General features: G+C 41.8%; 1 protein-coding gene across 2 annotated transcripts; it reads left to right on the top strand.

The window, feature by feature from the left end:
- Positions 1-2,909: 2,909 nt before the first annotated feature.
- On the top strand, positions 2,910-23,940 carry chst6 (carbohydrate (N-acetylglucosamine 6-O) sulfotransferase 6). Of its 2 annotated transcripts, none has more exons than XM_004913608.4 (2): positions 2,910-3,162; positions 21,234-23,940. In XM_004913608.4, exon 2 carries the CDS (start codon positions 21,254-21,256, stop codon positions 22,430-22,432), a length of 1,179 nt encoding a protein of 392 aa, XP_004913665.1. In that variant the 5' UTR covers positions 2,910-3,162; positions 21,234-21,253; the 3' UTR covers positions 22,433-23,940. The 2 variants fall into 2 exon arrangements, with proteins under 2 accessions (XP_004913665.1, XP_031756654.1); XM_031900794.1 differs by lacking the exon at positions 2,910-3,162 and adding an exon at positions 3,562-4,286.
- The last annotated feature ends 1,461 nt before the right edge of the window (positions 23,941-25,401 follow it).

Below are 25,401 nucleotides of genomic sequence, written 5' to 3'. Positions count from 1 at the left end.
GTGCTATTACAAGAGATATTCTGCACTTACTAAATCCTCGTTCACAGGGTCCCTGCTCCCCGAATTCACTGGAGGTACTGGTACCTTCTGGGGCCTTGTTGATCTCAGGCTCAGCTAAACATCCACCTGGTTCAACATCCACCAGGCCAAAGAGGAAGATCCACCCCCTGTTAAACACTATATTACAGTGTGGCAGGAAGTGGTCATAAGGCATATTTCCAATACTAGAGAACATGCTAATAGCAAAATAGATACATGGGCATCTGTCAGTGGAAGGGAGAGCAGAGAGTACAGAAAGACAGTTTTGCTAAAATATATATAGTCCGTGCAGCTGACTTTACTCATTTCTGAAGTACAAATCATTAAGTCTTAACTGACTTTTTCAAGTCTTACCTGTAGGGTTGCCACCTGTCCAGTTTTGACCCGGACAGTCAAAATTTCCTGCTGGGTTTTCCAAATTAGGAAATCCAGACAGACCTCACCTTGACACAGTAATCAACCAATTGGGAATCATGGTGCCATAGCCCCGCCCACTGAAGTCACTGGGCTGCACTCAATGTCACACTTCCCCCCCCATTATACCACTGCCCCACCCCCCCCATGTCACTGCCCACCCTGTTCCCAGAGTGCGAACACAGAAACCCTTCAAAATGAAGCATTTCGTTTATTCATTTTTTTCCAAAATGAAAAATGTGTGAAAAGTAATTCTTTGAAAGTTACCTGGGGGGTGCCTGGGATAAGAAAGAGTTCATTTAGGACTGAGGTGATGGGGTCAGGAAAAAGACTTGAGGTCAAATGTATTGCCTCAGTTAAACAGGAGAATCCAGTAAGGCTGCTAATTATAAAGAGCTGGCAAGGGGGGGCAGTTTGCAGGAAGAATTTAAACATGGTAAATGGCAGAGCAAGAGTAAATATATTCTCAAAACAACCATATTATCTGGGCTGTAAAAAGCACTGTGATAAAGAGGTTTGGCCTGTTTTGCACCCTGCCTGTCCATCTGCTGGTTCTTCCCTCTGCATTGTTTGTCAACAAACAACACACACATAACATTTGTTCTGAATCTGTCTTTTTGGAAGCTACTACACTGTTTGCTTTCATATCTCTGTATAAAATATTTATGGACCTCAGTAAAACAGTGTCTACTTTACTTGGCTATATTAGCCAGTAAAGTTTTGACAACAAACCTCTCAATAATAGGCATAGTTAGTGAGAAGAAAATGTTTAAATGTCTAATGATTGGTGGGGCCTTATGCTGGCCATACACTCACTGTTGATATTGTAAGAAACCTTGTTTCATACGATATTTGGTGCTTGTATGACGGCTCGACAAGGCAACTGATATTGCAAAAGGCTGCGGATATCAGTCGACTTGTCCAGGTTAAGGGCTCTGGCACACGGGGAGATTAGTCGCCCGCGGCAAAACTCCCTGTTCGCGGGCGACTAATCTCCCCGAGTTGCCTACCCCTGCCATCCCACCGGCGAACATGTAAGTCGCCGGTGGGATGGCAGACGCGGCGGGGCGATTTCCCAAACTAATCTCCCCGTGTGCCAGAGCCCTAAAAGATTTTGATTGGAACCATTACACTGGTAAAACTGGTGTGTTTGCTTTAGTAAATACTACTATAGTTTATATAAACAAGCTGCTGTGTAGCCATTTAGTCTGAAAAAAGGAGGAAAAGGCACAGGTTACTTAGTAGATAACAGATAAGTACTGTAGAATACAATGGGATTCTATCTGCTTATCTATTGTTGACCTGTGCCTTTTCTCCTTTTTCCAACTTGAATGCCTGCCCCCATGGCTACACAGCAACTTAAGCTGGCTATACTTGCACCGATAATATTGTACGAAACCTTGTTTGTACAATATTTGGTGCATGTATGGCTGCTCGAAGAGGCAATCCGATCGGCCAGCTCATCGATCGGCCAGGTTAAAACATTTTGAGCAAAATATAAGTTCAGGGCTGAATCGCCAGGCAGAGGTAGAATTTCTATTGTTTCTATCTCCATATCTGACAATTCAGCCCTGAACAGCAGTGGAGGGTGGGAACGATCCTTCGTGAGACCAATGGTCGCACAAAAGACCGAAATTGCTACGTGTATTGGCCATCTTTATTTATATAAACTATAGTATTTTTACTAAAGAAAATACACCAGTTTGCCGGTGCAGGGCAAAAGTACATATATTTTCATTACTTTCAAATACTTTTATTTTTTTGTGTTACTGCCCCCAATGAACTGATGAATTAGAACAATAATTAACTATTTTATTAACTATTTATATGGACTGCTTATTATAGAGTAACGTCAGCTATTTACATAGGGATCTATTTACCGGATTATATGAGCAGGGGTATAACTGATTTTTGGGCCCCACAGCAATATCATTGGGCCCCTATGTTTACACAATTTTTATAACTTATGCAAAAATTTACGTTACTTTCAAAGAACCTTATGCAACTTACTTATAAACTCCACTGCCCCCCATCCAATTTAAAGACTGACTTGATTAACACATTGTTTTTTTTTACTATTTTTATAAACTAATACTGACTAGCTATTTTGGCTGCTAAATTTACATAGTTTACACAACTTGATACCCATATAAATAAGGGCCCACATTTTCTGATGGCTGCCCTGCCTGCCATAACCAGAGCCATAAGCAGAGCACCACAACAGTGATGGGCATGAATGTACCTATTACACTTAAAAGGTCCACTTTCTAACAAGATCAGATCCAATTCACTGTGTTATTGTACATACAGATTCTTGTACATACAGATTTCTAGGCACTTATTCTTCAGTTGTGAGCGTTTAGCCTGCTTTTCTGCCTCAGGTAGTGGGAGTGTTAGAGTGCCCCCCTCCCCCCTGCTCTCAGTGAGACAGAAAGGGTCCCATTGAAAGCAAAGGGAGGAGGTATGTTCACAAATTTACTTCATTACGGTCTCTTGCTGGTGTGAGAGAAGGTGCTGCTGAGCCATAACTGTTCTAGCGAGGTACCTAAGGGAATGTACAAGAACCTACACTTTCCCCTGCTTTCAATGGGACCCCTTCTTTGGGGTGTTCACTGCATGATGTCCCTGCCCTGAGAGCCCCGACCCCATGTGAATGCAGCCATTGTGCCAGGCTCAGGAGCAGCAAGGAGACACTGACAGGAGGCTGAGGTGAGTGCAAGTCGCAGGAGGCAGGGAGGATTTTTCTGAGCCCAATTGTCCCTTGTAGATACTTATATGCACAGGGATGGTGACTCTTTCTGTTCCATAGGAAGCAGCGGTGTGGCTATGATACCAGCTATTCCACTTAAACGGCAATATCATTTACCTGAGGCATCTGAGGCAGTGCGACATATAAGGAAGCGAAATACTGACAAATGAATAGTACTAATTGGCTACAGTTCAAAATTGATACAAAAATGACGAGGAACGGAGTAAACCATTTCTGCCTAACTAATCTTGGAAGTATTTGCCATTTAACTCCTCCTAGCCAACATGTGAATGCAGCCCATTATCCCGGGCACAGGGGCAGCGGGACTCCGAGCCGCCGGGAGGGGGAGGTGGGTGCTGAGAGCAGGGAAGGTTTTATGTCAGTATAACAAGAGGGGGGCGATACTTGGCTGGACACTCATGTTTTGGATTATGTAGTGCTGCTCTTCGCTAGTACCAAAACTAGAGAGCCGTCCTGTGTTGGGGGAAAGATTGTAAAACCACATGTAATGGCTTCTATACCTCACCTGGCACTGGGCAGAGCAGCAGGGCATGGCTGGCACAGGAGCAGGGCACTTACAATGATGGGCATGAGGGCTTTTATTAAGAAATAAAAAGCAGTTCCTGCTTCTGACAAGTTAGATCTGTTCCACTACCTGACTGTAAGTAGTTCGTATCATTTACCTGAAAATATGTGTGTTCCTTTGGTAAATCATTACTCTATAAACCTCTGATCCCAGCAGCTGCGGGCAGAGAAGAGTTGAATAGCAAATACTTCCACGTTCACGTTTAAGTTCGTTCCACTGCAGGTTTGTAGCCAGTTATTCCAGGTCTCAGTTTCACCTTATCCTCTCATCTGTGACGCTGCGACCTGCACGACTTCACTGCCCCAGGTGAATGATTTCTCTGTAGGGGGAGTGTAAGTATAAATGCCCCCTCCCTTCTGTCAATGGGACCCCTTCTGTGGGGCGTTCACTGCCTGCAGTCCCAGCCCTCTCCCTCAGAGCCATTGCCACATTTGAATGCTGCCCATTGTCCCAAGCTCAGGAGCAGTGAGGAACCGCTGAGAGGAGGAGGAGGCTGAGGTGAGTGCAGGGACTGGGAGCAGGGAAGTTTTCTTTTGGAACCCCCCCTTCCCCATTGACACAGGGAAAGTTATTAAATATCTGTTTATGGTGCATTGCTAGAGCAGTTGATTTATGTATCAGCACCAAAAAGAATTTGTGTTAAGGTTGATAGATGTCTGTGCATTTTTTAGATTTAGAAAATACATAGTTTCCTGAGCTACAACCTGCCTGTTAGTCAGATGCTGCTTCTTGTAGCTTAACGACTTTTGGTTAGACTTTCCGGTATTAGATTATGTAGCGTGCCACCTTTGGCTAATACCAAAACAGTTGTAAAACTGGTAACATGCTAACTTTAGCTCACACTTAATTAGGATCTTTTTTAAAGTGTTGGTGGAGAGGATTTAACATCACATCTGACAGCCTGTTTTTTCTCCTGCTTTGAGCCTATGCCCCAATTCCGTTACTAGATGTGCTCTAAATGTGCTGACATAGATATTAACCCCATCTATTACATTAAAGAAATAAGCACAGCATTATGTGCCTTATCATCGCATTGCCCCCCTGGTTTTTACAATACCCCTTAAGGGCAAGGGCACAGGGGATGGATTATCAGCCTGTAGATAAACACAGGCTGACAATCCACCCCTACACTAGCTGTGCCCGCATAGAATCAACCCAGGGGCAGGCTCAAGAAATTGCCTTATGTTAGACCTGCTCTATTCTGGGGTATTTAACTATTGAACTGAGACAGCCTGGTTTATTAAACAAGTGATATATTTATTTACAAAAGAAATAAAAGGCATAAAATAAGGAGCGAAAATAACTAAAATGGAGGGAGGAAGAAAGGGAGAGGAAAGGTGCAATGGAGGGGAGAGGAAAGTGCCTAACTAACAAAGTATTTACAAATGCTGTTTATATACATGATGAAGACCATTGAACCAAGCATAACCCATACTACCCTTTTCCCAAGACACACCCAAATGACAGTCCAAGCCAATCAGGTCAATGTGAGTTGTTTTTAGGATGATTCATTTCAGTCAGCTAAGGGCTCTGGCACACGGGGAGATTAGTCGCCCGCGACAAAACTCCCTGAGTTGCCATCACCTGCCATCCCACCGGCGAAAATGTAAGTCGCCGGTGGGATGGCACACACGGCGGCGCGATTTTGGGAAATCGCCGAAAAAGCCTTCAACTTTGGCGATTTGCCGAAATCGCCTGCGCAGCGTGTACCATCCCACCGGCGACTTACATGTTCGCCAGTGGGATGGTAGTTCAGGGAGTCGCCCGTGACAAGGGAGATTTGTCGCAGGCGACTAATCTCCCCGTGTGCCAGAGCCCTAAGAGAGGTAGATCAAGATAGGTTGCATTGCAGAGCAAATCCCATTGAGTCCAAAGCTGCAGGCATTCCTGTTGATTCAGTAGGGTCTCCTTTCCTTAGGAACTCTGGCCCTGCACCCATTCCAGTGTGTACAGTCATTTGCATCTCTTTGATATAAACTGTACTAAAGCTGTAAGGGTTGTTGTGTAGTTTTATGGCAGGATCTCTATTGTCCAGAATTACACCTCAGCAGATGTCATGTGATAGAAAGAATGTACATGTTGGCACACTACAGTATATCCAAAATGCAGTACTACACCTTAGTTGGTGGATATTAGCTCCTATAACTGCACCAGGGCTGATTCGGTGCTTCTGGGTGCAGGCACAACAAGATAATATTTTAAGCATAGGGGCGGATTGTCAACCTGTGCTTATCCACCGGCTGACAATACACCCCGTGTGCCCCCAAATCCCCCCCATGTGCCCTGAGTTTAGGATTAGGATTTAAATTTGGGCAAGCATTGAAGGTTTGGTGCAGGTCAGGACCTCCTCTGCTCCATAAGTTTTGTCTTGGAACCTAAGGTGCATGTAGAAGTAGCATACAGAGCAGAAAGACTTGGGTACAATTTGGGTGGGGGTCTTACAATAGCACCATTTTCAAGTTAAATCTGTGTGGGTTAAGGTTTTCCAGGTTAGGATTGAGTTGAGTTTTTCCTGACATACATCACTAATTGGGTCCCCTGAATGTATGTATGATCAGAAAATCCACAAAAAAAATCAGGAGTTTTACCTGGCATATTTTTAGCTTGCTGACACACATCAGTGTTTTTGCTTGCATACTGCATACTGTCTAGTTTTTTAAGACTTTTAAAAAAATCCTGCAACCTTAACTACGCTAGACAGCGTCTGAGAACACCGGATGGCATTCAGTGCATGGGCAAGCGGCAACTGTGGGGCAAAGGCCGGACTGATTACCCCGCATAGAACACTGTACATGGATATGTGCCTTATATCTCTACAGCTGTGCTCCAGCTTGCACCTTTGTGTATTTCTCCCATATTTACATTGGACCCTCAGTGTGGCATTTAGGAATGCTGTGTGTTTTTATTAGATACACAGTTTATTGGGGGGTTCTATGTAGAATGTGGAAATCTTCGCCTATGTACATAAGCACACACTATCCAGAAGATGTATTTGTGAGACTGTTCTGTACCAGCCCTTCCACAATTTTGGGCTCCTACACATGGGCATTTTCTCATATGTTCCCCTATGGTGTTTTTTTTCATGTGTTCCACTGCAAGGGAATACATCAGTTAATGGAGCCCATTATTACCTATAGTAGTTGTGCTCCCTGCACCAGTTGATGCAAAAAATTGCATTACACTTGTGCTCTTAAATAATGGATGCATGAAATGAATTTGTGCATGTGTCAGCCATAACCAGGTCCTGAGATAATAAAACAAGTTCTGGGCGATAAGAGTGAATGAACACTGGAGAGCAACATTTATTTGTAGTGCAAATAAAGGTTCTTTAAGGTGGCCATATATGCACTGATAGTTTTGTTGGGTGAGTGGCTTGAGACAGGGGATATCAGTCATCTCGTTGATCAGGCAGGATGGAAAAATTTGATTGAGCACCTTTGAAGGCGACTGAGCAAAGGGAAGCGTTTAGCGCTGAGTCACCACATAGGCTACCTGCGTATCTGATTCAGTCAGAACATTTGCTAATGATCGAAGGAAAAGATCATAAGTGTAATGTGTATGGCACTATTAAAGTGTGTTTTTGCAGTGAATTACCCTACATGATAGGATGTTTTATATATGTTATTAATTGGGCAAATCTGTCTTAATTTGAGCTGTTAAAAATGTGTAAGGGCTCTGGCACATGTTCGCGGGCGACTAATCTTCCCGAGTTGTCATGACCCGCCATCCCACCGGCAAACATGTAAGTCGCCGGCGGGATGGCACACGCAGCGGCGCGATTTCCCGAAATTGCCGAAAAAGACTTGCGACAAGGGAGATTTGTCGCGGGCGACTAATCTCCCCGTGTGCCAGAGCCCTAAGGGTTGACCCCTGCCCCCCTACCCAGTAACACAAATCTCCTTGACATACTGCTGCTGGGGCTCCTGTGGAATTTCCCTTTAAGCAGATGCACTTTTGGAAACAGATCTCTATCAGCCCACATTGTGTACATATTTAAATACAAATATGCTAGTAATAAGTACTAAATCACCCTAGGAAATAGAAACTACAATATTGTTTTATTTAAAGTGGTGGCTCACCTTTAAATAACGTTTAGTATGTTTTAGAATGTCCTATTCCCAGTTGCAGTTGGCCTTTATAATTTATAGTCTATTACTTGTTTTCTTCCTCTTTTACCTTTTTCCAGCTTTCAGATGAGGGGGCCAGTGACCCTAACACCCAAAATTCCAGTTCCAGTTTCTTTTACAAACCATTGCCTGTTTCCTAGGGTAAATAAAACCCTCACAACTGGATAGCTGCTGGAATACCAAACCGCTGAACAAATAGCTAAATAACTGAAAAAATGGAGACCAATTGCAGATTGTCTCAGGATATCACTCTCTATATCATACAAAACATTAATTTGCAGATGAACTACCCCTTTAATGTTTTATGGCTGTTCTCAATACATCTCCTTAAAGGAGAAGGAAAGGCTAGTAAAGAGTTAATCTCAAAATGCAGGCATACCTTCAGTTGTCTCAATAGTGCCCTTAAGTCTCCCCATATTTCAATAGTTCAGATGATCAGAAGCCAAACAGGAAGAAAAAACGCTGAGTTGGGAAGAGAAGATTCCCACAATGCAATGCTCCTGCAGAGACAGTAGGACCAGGACTGTAGGCGGCACATGCGCACAAGCAGGACCGCTCCCCATAGCGTCCGGTTGCTATGGCAACCACTGCCCTTATAAGAGGCGAATGCAGCGGCAGCTGGGGCCATTACAAGAGAACACAGCCGGCAGGCAGGGGGGGGAGGAGAGGCTAGCGGGAGCGGAGGAGGGGGGGGTTTGGACACAGCCGGCAGACAGGTGCTAGGGGGAGGAGAGGCAAGCGGGAGCGGAGGGGGTGGGGGGCGTGGGGTTGGCCACAGTGACAGGAGGACACAGACAGCAGACAGGTGCTGGGGGGAGGAGAGGCAAATGGGAAATGGGGAGCAGAGCGGGGGGGCGCGGGGTTGACCACAGTGACAGGAGGACACAGATGGCAGACAGGTGCTGGGGGGAGTAGAGGCAAATGCGGAGCGGGGTGGTTGGCCACAGTGACAGGAGGACACAGCCGGCAGACAGGTGCTGGGGGGGAGAGGCGAGCGGGGGGAGTTGAGTGTGTGTGGTGTGTGAGCTGGGGGGGAGACACAGAAGGACGCAGGGGGGGAGCGGGGGATGCATGCGCAGTAGAGACAGTGAGGGAAAGGGTATGGGCATCCCTTGTTAAAGATGGTGGCGCCGTTCACTGAAACAAGTATGTAGAATGTAGCAGGTGTATCTCTGTAAATCTTTCATTAGGCAAGCCAGGAATATAGTGTTTTTACATAGCAATAGTAGTACTAATTAATAGTTTGCTTAATAGATTTTGACTTTCCTTGTCCTTAAAAGACATAAAGCATTAAGGAACAACCTATGTGACTTACTCAAATGTAAGCAACTTAATTAAAAGACAATAGCATTTAAAATCAAGCCAAGTCAAAGGCAATAGACACACAATTTAGGACCTATAAATAATACAAGGGTTGCAAAGCAGCAATCAAGTAGGCAAAAAATAAAGAACAGTAAATCACTTCACTTGCAAAGACCAGTGACAGAAAATATTTAAGTAAATTAAATAGTAATAATTTTCTTATTTGTTTTTCCTTTTATATACATTAATACAGAAGGATGAACCTAAAACTAGTAAGCAGGATAATGGACAGTGGTGTTGGAGTAGATGAGGTCTACTTAGGTATTTTTCTATGAAAATATTTGCATTCTAAACTAAGGTCTGTCTGTCTTGGTGGTGCTCTGTGCATAGTTAGAGAACTGGCTGACGAATTGTGTACAGAGGATGGTTGTCAATGATTCATTGTTTAATTGGACTAGAGTTCTAAGTGGCTTGCTGCAGGTTTCCTTATTGTGTACACTTGTATTTGATGTTCAAGGACCTTGAAGAGTGCTTTCAAAGCAATGTACCTCTGTTTGTATATAACACAAAAATATAGAGAACATATTATTCCATCCCGGATGTGTCATATGTGAAAGGTGATCTTGATAAACTGACATTCTAGATGGCTGTCAGGTGATATTAAATGTTATTTTTAACATAGTTTACATAAGTACAAGCATATTCCACAGTGTTGTACAATGTACTGGGAAGAAAACATATGACAGATGAGTATAGTTACATAGTTACATAGGGTTGAAAAAAGACCAGTGTCCATCAAGTTCAACCCATCCAAGTAAACCCAGCACACTTAACCCACACCTACCAATCTATACACTCACATACATACACTATATATACACAACCACTAGTACTAACTGTAGATATTAGTATCACAATAGCCTTGGATATTCTGATTGATCAAGAACTCATCCAGGCCCCTCTTAAAGGCATTAACAGAATCTGCCATTACCACATCACTAGGAAGGGCATTCCATAACCTCACTGCCCTCACCGTGAAAAACCACCTACGCTGCTTCAAATGGAAGCTCCTTTCCTCTAATCTAAAGGGGTGACCTCTGGTGCGCTGATTGTTTTTATGGGAAAAAAGAACATCCCCCAACTGCCTATAATCCCCTCTAATGTACTTGTACAGAGTAATCATGTCCCCTCGCAAGCGCCTCTTTTCCAGAGAAAACAACCCCAACCTCGACAGTCTCACCTCATAGTTTAAATCTTCCATCCCCTTAACCAGTTTAGTTGCACGTCTCTGCACTTTCTCCAGCTCATTAATATCCTTCTTAAGGCCTGGAGCCCAAAACTGCACTGCATACTCAAGGTGAGGCCTTACCAGGGACCTATAAAGGGGCAAAATTATGTTCTCATCCCTTGAGTCAATGCCCTTTTTTATACAAGACAGCACTTTATTTGCTTTAGTAGCCACAGAATGACACTGCCTGGCATTAGACAACTTGTTATCAACAAAAACCCCTAGATCCTTCTCCATTAAGGAAACCCCCAACACACTACCATTCAGTAGATAGTTTGCGTTTATATTATTTCTACCAAAGTGCATAACTTTGCACTTATCAACATTGAACCTCATTTTCCAGTTTGCTGCCCAGTTAAAACAGTATGAACAGAAACACAAGGGCCCTGCCCCTGAAAGCATGTAATCTAGCTGTGTTGAAAATATAAGGTTAGGAATTTAAAAATATATAGGCTACTTATACTTTTAATGGGGCCAGGACAGGTGAATCCCTGCTGGAGAAGGACCTAGAAACACTTGATTATAAATCAAGCTGTGGCAAGCAACACTAGCAGCAAGGCCAGTAAGAGGCTGTGCTGCATTTAAAGAAATATAGAAGGACAGGGTAATTCTTCTGCTTTACAAAGCACTGGTTATGTATGATCTAGAACAGTGCTGTGCAACTTTTGTGGTGCTGAGGGACTGAATTTCTCTAGCATACATATTGGAGGGCCACTAATGGAAGCCAGTTTTGACCACTCCCCCTTTTAAAACCACACCCACTTCAAGCCACACCCATGTTATCACAATGGTGGTAGCGCAGCAAAAACCCAAATGCTTGGTCCTCACTGCAGGGATATCAACTATCATTCATATGTGAAAGAATTATATATTACATCATATTAAGACACACCCTTAAATCCATATGCCTCCTCCTCCCCTGTGGATAGCACAGCAACTCCCAGCATATTATTACACACCTAAGGGACCATTTAATGGCTATTTCCAACTGCTAACAAACCCCTGCCAGGTTCACCTCCCACAGGCAGCATAGGGCAGGCAGAGTATGGCATGTGTGTGCCATACTCTGCCTATCTTGTGCTGCCTGTGTGTGCCATACTCTGCCTACCCTATGCTGCCCATGTGTGCCATACTCTGCCTGCCCTATGCTGCCTGTGTGTGCCATACTCTGCCTTCCCTATGCTGCCTATGTGCCATACTCTGCCTGCCCTACCCTGCCTGTGTGTACCATACTCTTCCTGCCTTACCCTGCCTGCCCTATGCTTCCTGTGTGTGCTATACTCTGCCTGCCCTATGCTGTCTATGTGCCATACTCTGCCTGCCCTTAGCTGCCCATGTGTGCCATGCTCTGTCTGCCCTATGCACTATGCTGCCTGTGTGTGTCAGTGTTTCTCCCCCTTTTGACACACCCCCCTACACTTCCAACTTTGTAAAACATAGCTTTTATTGCTAATGAGAACTTCTTGCATGCACTGATCACTTCTGCTAGGTTTGATGATGTTGATAAACAGTGGCACAAATGAACCAGAGAGCTTACAAAAATCTGTAGACAGTTATCTAGCCAAATGTGCTTTCATGATGAAATTTTTTTTAGACATCTCTGCATGCAGGGATGACTTTTGCAGTTTGAAATAACAAGGGTTCTCTCAGTTGCAACCACCTATACAGGAATGTAAAAGTGTTATAACAATAAACAGCACCCTTGAAAATAAATTACATTTACCTTTATTTTCTCATAGTAGGTATGATTGCTCAGAAAACAGAATGTGACCTGTTTGTGTTATGGTCATATGTATGGTTGCTTGAGAGTACACGTGTCATGCAAAGCATATTTATACAAAGCATAAATTGTTATAAATGTTCACCTCAAAATGAATGTGTTGTAGATGTAGATTTTTTAATTATTTTACCCCTGTGTTTGCCTATTCAGTCTTTTACCTGGCCCACCAAAGCTTTGTACCAGACCTTCAACAATGTATCCATTTTTAAAGTCTGTGACAGCACGGAATTATGTGAGTGCTGAATCCTATCCATTAATTGGATTGTTTTTAGAATATATTTGTGCTAAAATGTACCATTTCATTCTACTTGTCTAAAGTCTGGTTGTTTTAGCATGTATCAGATAGTTTTAATTATATGCTGGCAGCCTACAGAAGGCTCTGTTTTGCAATTAAACTGTGTTTTTATGCAATCAAAGCTTGCCTCCTAACCAGAAATTCAAAATTAAGCACCTACTTTGAGGTTACTGAGAGCAACATCAAAAGGGTTTGGGAGCAACATGTTGCTCACGAGCCACTGGTTGGAGATAACTGTGGTGGAGCTTTAGAGAAAACAAAATTAGTAAAGGAGTAAAAAGTAAAGGAATTATTGGAAGTCATGCTGGCTTACTAGAGAACTGGACCTCTAGGACCTCCCCAGGACCCTCCCTGACACCAAGGGGCTGATTTACTAACCCACGAATCCGACCCGAATTGGAAAAGTTCCGACTTGAAAACGAACATTTTGCGACTTTTTAGTATGTTTTGCGATTTTTTCGGATTCTGTACGAATTTTTCGTTACCAATACGATTTTTGCGTAAAAACGCGAGTTTTTTGTATCCATTACGAAAGTTGCGTAAAAAGTTGCGCATTTTTCGTAGCGTTAAAACTTACGCGAAAAGTTGCGCATTTTTCGCGTAAGTTTTAACGCTACGCAAAATGCGCAACTTTTTACGCAACTTTCGTAATGGATAGGAAAACTCGCGTTTTTACGCAAAAATCGTATTGGATCCGAAAAATTCGTAAAGAATCCGAAAAAATCGCAAAACATACGAAAAAATCGCAAAGTACTGATCATTACGAAAAAAACGCAATCGGACTCCATTCGACCCGTTCGTGGGTAAGTAAATCAGCCCCCAAATGTCACTAACCCCCTCTAGTGGCCTTCAGCACAACCCCCTCCCACACACTTCTGCCAACTTCTGCGGTTTTATGGGACTGATGACACAAAGTGGCCAGGCAGGCAGAAGTACTAGCCTGGGGGGCAAGGACCCACTGGGATGTGTATATATATATGTATATATATATATATATATATATATATATATATATATATATATAAAATACTGAGTGCTAGGAAGCTGCACACCATAAACACTGATGATACCTGGGTGCCTGTGCAGGAGATAGTTATACAGGCATGGAGTGACTGCACGCACAGGATTTTCACATAGGAGTCGCAGAGATGCAAAATAATAATCAGAGGTTTATTGTGACCAACGTTTCAGTTTCCACACAGGAACTTTCATCAGGGATACCACACCACAGTGAGAAACAAACAGTTATAAGCCCAAAAGGGCGCCAATCTTGTTGCTAGGCAACACAAACAAACAAAAAAATAAGGTGATTAAAGTAAAAAGAAAACAAAAAAAATAAATACCATATAGTTTGTACCTGGCACATAATGCATAGTATGCCAATAGGTAGTAAGAAATGTTATTGGGCATTTAATTGCACTGACCCCCTAGAGTGGCACATACCCGTTCCCAGAGCTCCTACTCGAGGCGCACAAATAAGTGAAATTGGCTATACTGTACACTGTTAGCCATTCCCAATGAAATAAGCCAGTTCGCTTTACTTAGAGGGGCACCCAACTGCCCGTGTCTCCAAGTCGCGCTTCTGTCCCGCCGTTGCTAGGCAACCAAGCAGAGGTGAGCGGGAGCGTGGGTCCAAGTGCTCAGGCAATACCGGAACTGTCAGTTTAGACATCCCCGCCGTGTACTATGCTCGTGTAGCAGACAGGGAAGTTATCCATGCCCGAGAGGGCACAGAGCCGGCCCCCTGTTGCTGTCATTATAGGTTAGTGCACCATCAAATACACCGAGGCTAGGGGACCCCGCGTCGGGGTAGTATTGCCAGCTACACTCTCTCACATGCTGGTTCCTAAGGACACTGATGCGACCTACGTTTTATATCAGGCACAGCCTTATCCAGGGTTGGGGGAACCGCCATCTGTCCCCCATATTGCCACAAGTAGTGCAGAATGGACAGGTATATGCCCCACGCGGGGTTCCACAACTTTATACACATGGAAAATTGTTACAATCGTGTTTCTGCAAGACTGAGTAAAATAAAGTAAATTTTCAATTGAGCCAATGTGTCGTTCTTTATACTTGTCATTATGTTTAGCAGAGTATATCGCGGTAACCACAAAAGATTATTTCATTCATATATTGAAAACCATGTTACACAATAATCAAGTCATAATGTTAGAATAGAGACATTACAGCCTGCAGAAAACGTAGTAACCCGGTATAATGTCATTATGTGTTCAAACAAAGCATCCAAGAGGTAAAGTCTTGTTCAGCCCCTGTAGGGCTACACAGTCCAGTCTATATATCCATCGGGACTCCCTCTGTAGTAGAGCCAGGTCCCTGTTACCTCCTCTAGAGAGAGGTGGTTGGTAGTCAATGGCCATACATTTAAAAGTCGGTAAGGGGTGATGCATATTTTAAAAATGTCTAGCGACAGGTTGTTTAGATTCCCCCTCCTTGAGTGCTTTGCTGATGGCAGAGCGTTTCTGATCCGTTCACGTAGGGTAGTGACCATTTTCCCAGCAAGTCCACAGGGTCAAGTGATTATGTAAACAACATATGAAGACAAGCAACCCAGCCTGTGGTTGATCTTGAACCTTTTACCAGTGTGGGGATGTGGGAAGTCAGGACCAGTCAACAGGCAGCTACATGTCACGCAATCCGGGCACTTGTAGCACCCGAGTTTTTTGATATTAGATAACCAATCTTGTTGTTTATCCTTACAGTCTTTAAAGTCAGTTTTAACCAATAAGTTTCTCAAACTACTTCCTTTCCTGTAACCCATGAATGGTTTATGGGCCTGGAAAAGGGCCAGTGACTCATCTTGATTGATCATGGGCCAGTTTCTGTTGATGCTTTCTGCCAGAGCCATGGAAGTGGAAGAAAAGGTGGTTGTAAAAATAAGAGGTGGCTCTTGTTTTTTCTGCGTGCGTTCCTTGTCAAGTAGAGTTGCTTGAGTATAGCTGAGGGCTCTCTGGAGCTGTGCCTGTAGTATGTGTTCCTTGTAACCCCGTTCCAGAAATCTTTGATTGTGGCTGGTTGATGATTGCTGGCAGCATGTAAGATGGAATTACGATCAGTCGACTTGCGGAATAGTCTGGTGCCCAATTTGCAGCCTTCTCTGAAGATGTTGAGGTCTAAAAAGTCAATATTCTCCTTGTGATGGTTCAATGTCAGTTTAATGGGACAATCAAGGTTGTTCAAGTATTGGTGGAAAGAGAGGAGGGCTTCCTCTCCCTTAGTCCAGATCAAAAATAGGTCATCGATATAGCGAAAATATATTAAAATAGATGTATGAAGTAGCGGTAGTAGGTGGGCATTCTCGAATTCGTATGTACAAATTCGCATAGGACGGTGCCAGGGCAGTACCGGCCAACTGCAAGTAAAATTTGTTTTCAAAACGAAAAAAGTTCCTAGTAAGTGTCAGTTCTAGGAGATGTGTCAAGAATTCAGTAGGTGTTTTTGTGGTATTGTACCTGGATAGTGCCCTACTTGTTGATCTTATGCCCTGGTCATGTAGGATCACTGTCACGTCCATTGTCACCAAGATACAATTATCCGGTGTGTCACCCAGGTCTTTGAGTTTTCTTTTAACGTGCGTGGAGTCCTGGGTATAGGACTCCATAGTTTTAACCAATGGTTGTAAAAATTAGTCAATAAAAGGGGATACTGGCTGGAACAAGGAGCTAACTGCGGAAATGATTGGTCTGCCAGGTGGTGCAGAAAGAGATTTGTGGACTTTGAGTAGAGTATAAATGATGGGTGTGCGGGGATATTCTGTCACAAGGAAATTATGTGTGTCATTGGTTATCCAGCCTGCATTCAAGGCTAGAGAAAGATAGTTGTCTAGTTCGGCCTTAAACTTCATAGTGGGGTCCCTGGGTAGTTCCCTGTACGTCTTAGTGTCAGATAATTGTTGCAAAATCTCTTCTCTATAATATGAGTAGTCCATCATAAGTTCATCAAAAAACAGGCAAATAAAAACTGGCTGTGTGCTGCTACAGAAATATGTAAAATACTGAGTGCTAGGAAGCTGCACACCATAAACACTGATGATACCTGGGTGCAGCTGGGAACGGCTAACAGTGTACAGTATAGCCAATTTCACTTACCGTATATACTCGAGTATAAGCCGATCCGAATATAAGCCGAGGTACCTAATTTTACCTAAGAAAACTGTAAAAACTTATTGACTCGAGTATAAGCCTAGGGTGGGAAATGCAGCAGCTACCGCTAATTTTCAATAATCAAATAATTAATAAAGGACACTCAGCGTGACCCCATGTGAACTCTTCATAAATATTAAATGTTGGCAGCTGCAGATTAGGGAAAGGTGGATGGAGCCTAAAATAATTTTACTCACTCCCATCTGGAAGGCTCAGGAATTAATACCATGAAGATGGCTCAAACCCTGAGAGTTATATAATGAGGTAGGGAGAATGGTCCTTGTTTAGAACTAGCTAGTGACACGGTACCTGTAATAGCTCATTTAGAGGTGAGAAGCAGCCAATTAAGAATGGCCACCTGTAGCCCCATCTATGAGGTTAGTGGGGGAGTGAAAATATCAGCTGCACTGATAGGCTGCGCTGGCATTCGGCGTGCACGCTGCACCCCCTTCCCCCCCCCCGTACGTGTACGCCGGCGGTCACGTATGCACGCGCGCACCCGGAGGCAGAATGGACCTTGGCTTTCCCTGTAGTCTCTTCGGCATCCTAATCACAGTTGAATTGTCATTATTCACTCGAGTATAAGCCGAGCATGAGTTTTTAAGCACATTTTTCGTGCTGAAAAACTCGGCTTATACTCGAGGTATGTGTGCGCCTCGAGTGGGAGCTCTGGGAACGGGTATGTGCCATTCTAGGGGGTCAGTGCAATTAAATGCCCAATAAAATTTCTTTCTACCTATTGGCATACTATGCATTATGTGCCAGGTACAAACTATATGGTATTTATTTTTTTTGTTTTCTTTTTACTTTAATCACCTTATTTTTTGTTTGTTTGGGTTGCCTAGCAACAAAATTGGTGCCCTTTTGGGCTTATAACTGTTTGTTTCTCACTGTGGTGTGGTATCCCTGATGAAAGTTCCTGTGTGGAACTGAAACGTTGGTCACAATAAACCTCTGATTATTATTTTGCATCTCTGCGACTCCTATGTGAAAATCCTGTCACTCCATGCCTGTATATATATATATATATATATATATATGTTATACTTAAGGTGCTTGAGAGAGGGTCAGCACTCACAGGACTTATATAAACAAATTATTTTTATTAAAGACGAGACTAACGTTTCGGCTAGCACTCTAGCCTTTATCAAAGTGGTGAATACAGTGTCTGTGTTTGTTGTATTCACCACTTTGATAAAGGCTAGAGTCCTAGCCAAAACGTTAGTCTCCTCTTTAATAAAAATAATTTGTTTATGTAATTTCTGTGAGTGCTGACCCTCTCTCAAGCACCTTCAACCTTATTTGGACCTGCACCCAGGCAACAGCAACTTATCTTTACGTGAGTGCCGGCATTTACTTGGAAGTTTACATATATGTTATACTTATATATATCTGAACATGAAACCAAATTTACATTCTTCTTCCTGTCCTTATGAGCAAGGTTAAAACATATCAGCAAGCCCCTGACAAGCTCTGTGTATAAACAGACCTCTACCTATACCCAGCACAATTATGTGTAGCACAAGCCCTTTTCTTTAGTAAATAGATTTTTTTTTGCCCCAAAGACATTTACTGTCCATCATTTCTACCAAAATGTATTTGTCAGAAAAGTCAGATTAAATCATGCTCCAACTTAAATTAATGGTGGCTTCCTATCTCATTGAATCTTTGTAGGTCAACGCTACATCCCTTTGCAGAATGTCTTGCATAAACTTCCTAAGTTACCGTAATACCAATTGTCACCTTTAGGAATTTAATGCCAATGACTGACATTCCTTTTCAGTACCCTGGCAGTCTCTTACTTTTGTTTTACCTGGTCGCCTTACTCTTGTAAAATCTCATCTATTGCGTCCTGTGCAAACAATTTATCTTCTCATGTTCATGCACTTCATAGCTGCGTATTGTAAACACATACATTTTCTTGTGTTACACACAAGGAGACTGAATAAAATTGATTTTAAAATTGATTTCACTATTATACTTCGTCTGCCAGTGCCTCCCTTCCTAGCTAGAATGTAATTTCAGTCTTTGGAATGTGACCTGGCACTCCTTTATAAGATAGCTCTTTCTAATTTATAAAGTGATATGCCTGATTTAGAGAGTCTTAGTAACACATAAAGAATTTGAGGTTTTACCTAACCCCTAGTATTACAGGGAAATGGAACAGATATCTGTCTACTGACAATAGTGCCATTATAGAATGTAATCTCATTAAGTGACGTACGTAAAGATTCTTCTGGTTTCCCAATATCGACCAAATATTTTTAATTAATGACTAAAGGAAATGTACTTAGAATGCAATTATTATCATTATCATTATGCAAAAAATAGATTGTGCTTTCATTATGCAAAAAAGAGACCTTTAAGTCTCTGGAGGCATTTTGAGTTACATTTATCAAAGCTGCCATGAATGCAGTCCCACTTATAATAATAAGCAAATATTCAGAAAAAGAAAGCTTGCTATAAATAAAGCTCATGCCTGTATATTTAGCAGAATATTAAGAGAAAAATTACGTGACTGCCCAGAGAAGTGTATGTCAGATTTTTTTTTTAGTTTTGTCCAACCTTTGGTCAGTGACCCCATCCAATCTTAGCTCATAACAGTGAGGCATATGGGGCCCCATTAGTTGCTAAACTGACAGTGGTTGGCAATTGCACTAAAGTTGCCTATTACCATTGTACATATTTGGGAGTCAAATGAACAAGAAAATGATTGTTAAATTACAGTGAAAGCACTCCCCATTTTAAAACTTTCAAAATTTGCTAAGGCACCATAAGAGTATGACTCTGGCACACTCTTAAAGGAGAAGCAACCTATGGCCCGGCGGCCCAGTCATACCCTGACTTTGGGAACGTCATACCCTGAGTCTTGGGAACATATGTGACAAATATATACTAGATACATTTCAGAGGGGAAGGGGTTCCACACTTGTTCCTAGTGTGTTAAAGGACAAGGAAAGGTTCTTAAAAATTAACACTAAAGGTCCCCATACACGGGCCGATAGTAGCTCCCGATATTGGTCCCATGGACCGATTCGGCAGCTAATCGGCCTGTGTATGGGCTCTTCCGACAGGCCTGCCCGACCGATATCTTTTTCATTTTCATGAGCAGCAGAAGAGCCTTAAAGATTCTGTGAAGTGACCTCTCAATAGATAATTGTTTGAATATTTTGTTTATTTTAAAGTTAAATACCGTGTGATGTATTGTACCAACATTGTCTATGATTAAGTGCCCTCTTACGGCATGAAACTCATCTCTTTTGCAAATGCAATAAAGCAATGATGGTCCGGCTTGTGCCAACCTGCTGTTGTAATAGAAGAGTATTCATATTTTCACTGCATAATCTTATTTTTATCTATATTATGTGTATACTTGGATGTGTAAATCCACTAATTGGCCCTAGTGTACTTTGTAATTGTCCCCACCTGCGTCATGAGTAATAAAGTTTGTACCAGGTCTATTAACCCACAGCAATAAAACAGATATTAGGCTTTAACAAGTGACCTGTAAATGCTACTTGGTGGTTCTTTGCTATGAGTTATTGGACCTAGGTAACACATTGTGTGTTGGTTTGCATACAGAGCAGTTCTTCTGCCGATGCTTTATAGTTATGCCAAGGGGTGCAGCCAGGCTGCTTGGCAAACTTTTTTGGAGCTATTATTTTGACCATAGTGACTTATGAAGTAATTGTGGTAAAAATATTTGCCTGATAAAGAGATGTTAACAGAATTTATAAAAGGCTGAGTGTTTTTAAATATATTTTGGGATTATAGCAGTATTTTGCACTGCCTCAAACCTGGCATAACTTATGGTAGTCAGCTGAGCAAATTCCCTTGGCAAAGAAATTCTGGCTGTAAAAAGTGGTTATTAAAGTTGTGTCCCTTTAACATAGTTGCTTTTCAGGACCAGAACTTGAGATAGGGAGAAAATGCACATGCCTAGGGCACAACAGTAACGGAGGGGAGGCATGAGACACTTGCCCAGCTACCTGCCAACCCCTAGTTCCATCTCTTTGCTCACTCCTCACCTCACTATGGCGGGGAGGGTGTGGTACATGTTTGAACTGGCACTGCAGCTTTTTCCGTTAACTTTTCAGTTAACACTTATTTTTACATTTAAAATTTTCATCTGCACAAATGCTACAATTCATTAAAAACTTCAGAATTACATGTGATTTTATACAGAGTACCATGGTTGTAAATGATGATTTTGGTGCAGTCAAGAGGTGGGAAGCACCTGAGAATAAAAAATCAACTTCAGTTGCTGTTGAGTTTTGTTAGTTCATTTTTTTCAGCTTTCTGGATAACTTAGGAGTAAGTACCAGAAAAATTGTAAAGAATACAAAGAAGTAGCCTTTTATGCTCTTTTAAACACTATTAATAAAAATCATCCTTTGGGTAACAACGAGACCTACATTTTTTTTCTTCTAATAAAATATACTTTGCTTCATCAACACTGTTACATTTTGTATTCTTCTTCTTCTTTTCAGAAAACAGAAAGCTGGAAGTCATGGTCAGATTCCGGGCTCTAAATGTTATAGTTGCAGGATTCTTTCTTCTACAAACAATATTCCTGCTTGTTATCTACTCAAGGAACACAGTGCTGCCAGATGCTGAAACAAAAACAGAGAAAGTCCATCTGCTCATCCTTTCATCCTGGAGGTCAGGATCTTCCTTCATTGGGCAAATCTTCAGCCAGCACCCAGATGTATTTTACCTGATGGAACCAGCATGGCATGTATGGATGTCTATGTTTCAAAACAATGCCAAAACCTTGCACATGGCAGTAAGGGATCTCATTCGATCTGTTTTCTTGTGTGACATGTCTGTATTTGATGCTTACATTCCAAAAAGGATGAACGTATCAGAACTATTTCAGTGGTCTGTAAGCAGAGCTCTGTGCTCATATCCTGCTTGCAGTCACTTTAATCGTGAGGATATCACAAATGAAACAGTGTGTAAAGTAGTTTGTGGGCGCAACTCCTTCAGTAAAATTGAAGAGTCTTGTAATACCTACAGTCATATTGTTTTAAAAGAAGTGCGCTTCTTTGATCTAAAGGTTCTCTATCCACTCCTCACTGACCCTTCTTTAAATCTTAAAATCATTCATTTGGTTCGTGATCCACGAGCAGTCGCCAAATCGCGGGAGCAAGCCATGAAAGCTTTGACTAGAGACAATGGCATTGTCCTTAACACCAATGGCACAAAAGTAGATGACGTCAGGTATGATGTTTTGCGAGAAGTCTGCCGAAGTCATGTCCAGATGTATGAAACAGCCATGGATAAAGCTCCCAGTTTCCTTAAAGGCCGCTATATGTTAGTGCGATATGAGGATGTTGTGAGGGACCCTTTAAGAGAAATAAACCAAATGTATGAATTTTCCAACCTAAAATTGACAGCCAAACTTAAAAGCTGGATCTATAATATTACCCATGGAGTAGGCCCTGGAAGCAAAAAAGAAGCATTTAAAACCACATCCCGGAATGCAGCAAATGTCTCACAGGCCTGGAGGAAAGATCTGTCCTTCCAAAAAATTCAGAAAATCCAGAACATATGTAAAGGTGCAATGAATCTTCTTGGGTACCAATTTATAGACAGTGAGAAAGAGCAGAAGGACATGTCCATGGATTTTGTATTGCCAAGGCGACATTACCAGTTTAGCTGGCTGCCTAATAACGATAAGAAATGAGAGAGAGATATAAATATATACATACATTTATTTATTTATTACTGTTAGTTGCATCATTTTCAAAGACAGACTGTTTTATTAAATTCAAAATGACAAAGCCAACATTTTAAGTTATCATAGAAGCAGCATTATGAGCTCTTCCAAATTTTGACATTTCATTTAATTCTGTGCTACAAGCTGCTGCGGGCCATGTAAGATGGAAGTCACAGCAACAGGAAGACTGTAACCCAGAAATTCCTGGCACCAAATAGTTTGCACTGCTTGTTGTTGGATAGAAGTAAATCAAATAAGCACTTAGCTTTGGCTACCAAAACTCCAATTATACTGAATTACCAACTTTTAAAGATGCCTTAAAGGTGCTTTTTTTGGTCTGCTACTCATTACAGACCTGAATATGGTGATTATTGTTTTCTTATTGGACAATGCATTATTTTTAGTTTATTAAAAATAAACTGACAGTACTTTCATTTGAAAGCAGCATTTCTGCCTAGAGCAGCATGCAGGATTATATATATATAATGTGTCATGTTTCATATTATTTTGTGACTTTCACGGCTGGTTCTTTAAAAATCGTATGTTGACTAATTACCCGCAGTAGACCAAGTTACTATGAACTGACCATTGTTTCTCGGTCAAATAATTTCTTACTTACTGTGTCCGGTCAAATGTACTACCTATTGGTTTTGTTATTTAAATGATGGCATGGTAAATTTATATTGAAGTGTCTTTTATTCTGATGTTATTTTATATCCTTAATGGTTTGATTTTTGTCAGATGGTATGAAATACAAAAAAAGGTATTTATTGAAAAGTGAAGTGCAAAATAATCTTTAAGCAGTTTGGATACAAGTGATGATCAGACCAGGTGATTTATGCAATGACCTGTTACTAGGGTTCCATAAACGGCACATTGACCAACCTATTGCCACATACTAGATTATGCAACCTTTTAACTGAAACTTTTTGCAGTGAATTGTGTGATATATGGTGCAAAGTGTGCACCTAAACAACCAAACAGCAGATAGCATTTACTGGCCATCTGTTTCAAAGCAATTCTCATTGGTTTCTATGGGTTGCTGAAGCTGGGCAAACTTTTTAGCTTTCATTAGGCATGGGGGATAATATGATGCAATGCTATCAGGGTTAATCAACCAAATGAGGACAAAGTAGACTAAGTGATGATTCATATGAGCTCATGTATCTTTAGGCTTACAACTAACTCTGTGCATTCATTTTTTCTTTACATTTAATTGTGTGTCTCTAAAGGTGGATGTTGAGGTGCATGTACAGTATATGTTCACTGGCTGACACAGAACTCCCACTGCAGGTCAGGTTTTACATTCATAAATGTCCACTAATATCTATGTGATGATTCTGCTGGGCAATAGTTCAGATATCAGTAACCCAACCTGGATGTATCCAACATTACAGAAAAAGAACATTGCTTCTCAGCCTCTTAAAGGAACAGTAACACCAAAAAATGAAAGTGTATAAAAAATAATTACGATATTATGTACTGTTGCCCTGCACTGGTACAGCTGGTGTGTTTGCCTCAGAAAGACTACTATAGTTTATATAAACAAAGCTGCTGTGTAGCCATGGGGGCAGCCATTCAAAGGAGAAAAGGTACAGGCACATAGCAGATAACAGATAAAGCCCCATTATATTCTACAGAGCTTATCTGTTATCTGCTATGTAACCTGTGCCTTTTCTCCTTTTTTCCAGGTTGAATGGCTGCCCCCATGGCTACACAGCAGCTTATTTATATAAGCTATAGAATTGTTACTTTAGCATATACACAACTTTACCTGTGCAGGGTAACAGTACATTATATTTTAAATACTTAAATACACTTTCATTTTTGGCGTTACTGTTCCTTTAACATATTTCACCTATAAGTCTTGTGACTTACTTCAAATCTGTGGCCTCTGAATATTGCTTTGAAGTAAATGAATTTGTATTTTGAAATATCTATTGTCAGCTGTAAAGCTTAGTTTGGTTTTGTGTTTATACAGCACCACAAGTGTATGCAGTAATTTACAAAGCACAGAGTCAGGGGTGCTAAGTGCTGATAATTACCTAATTGGCAAAAAAAGTAAGATAGGATTGATATTTTTGAGACAGAGGGAGAGTGAAAGAAACTACATTTTTCTACAGGATGAGATTAGTTTGACGGCTCCACACACTTGTATCATGCATCCACATCAGTGTGTAAATAACATTACTTTAGGTCATTTCTTACAAATAAAACAGAATTGTAGTTCAGCTATAGAGGAAGCAGACCCAGGGGGTCAGGGACAGAATTAGGGGTTGGGAGAATAGACAAGTGTCTAGGGCACATCAGTGGAGACTGTGGAGACTTATTCCCTCCCTACCAAAATTGTCCCCCTTGACTGTAACGCCTAGTCAAGAAAAACACGATGACACCATAGCTTTTGTGGGTGGAGATCGGCCACAGCTTTATTACAGAAATCCAGAGAAAATAGTCCTTGCCATGTAATACAAACTTTACCAAACATCGCAACAACATTTTTTTATAACTGTTTATAACGAATGCCGGCCACTGCAAACGCAGTGGGCATGTGAAAACCATCAAACACCACCAGAGATTAAATGGCCAAGGACTATCCCCCGCCATTTGCTGTGACAAACCGATTTTTTTTTTTTTTTTTTTGTAAAGAGAGCCTGTAAGGAAAATATATAAAACATGCAATTGGGAGAACTTACCGCCCTATGGGTACTGGCTATTTGCTCTTAAACAGGGGGGGGGGGGGGGGGAGATGCTGCTCCGTGCCTGCCAAGTGACACTGCAGAGAAGAGCTGACAGGCAAAAAAGGGGAGGGGGTGAGTATAGCTGCTTTTTCTTCCCGCCCAAAGCTAAGCTCATTTTTTAACTCTTTGCTTGCTGGAGGGAATTAAATACCGGCCGGCTCCCCAGTCCCTCAGCGCTTTCTTTAGGCATTTCAGCGC

This window comes from Xenopus tropicalis, chromosome 4 (assembly GCF_000004195.4).
Source record: "Xenopus tropicalis strain Nigerian chromosome 4, UCB_Xtro_10.0, whole genome shotgun sequence".
Taxonomy (NCBI): domain Eukaryota; kingdom Metazoa; phylum Chordata; class Amphibia; order Anura; family Pipidae; genus Xenopus; species Xenopus tropicalis.
Note: the sequence above shows the minus strand (reverse complement) of the source record. Positions and strands in the feature narration are given on the sequence as shown.

Coding starts and splice junctions, on each gene's coding strand:
- chst6 (XM_004913608.4), top strand. CDS start 21,254: ATGGTCAGATTCCGGGCTCTAAATGTTATAGTTGCAGGATTCTTTCTT.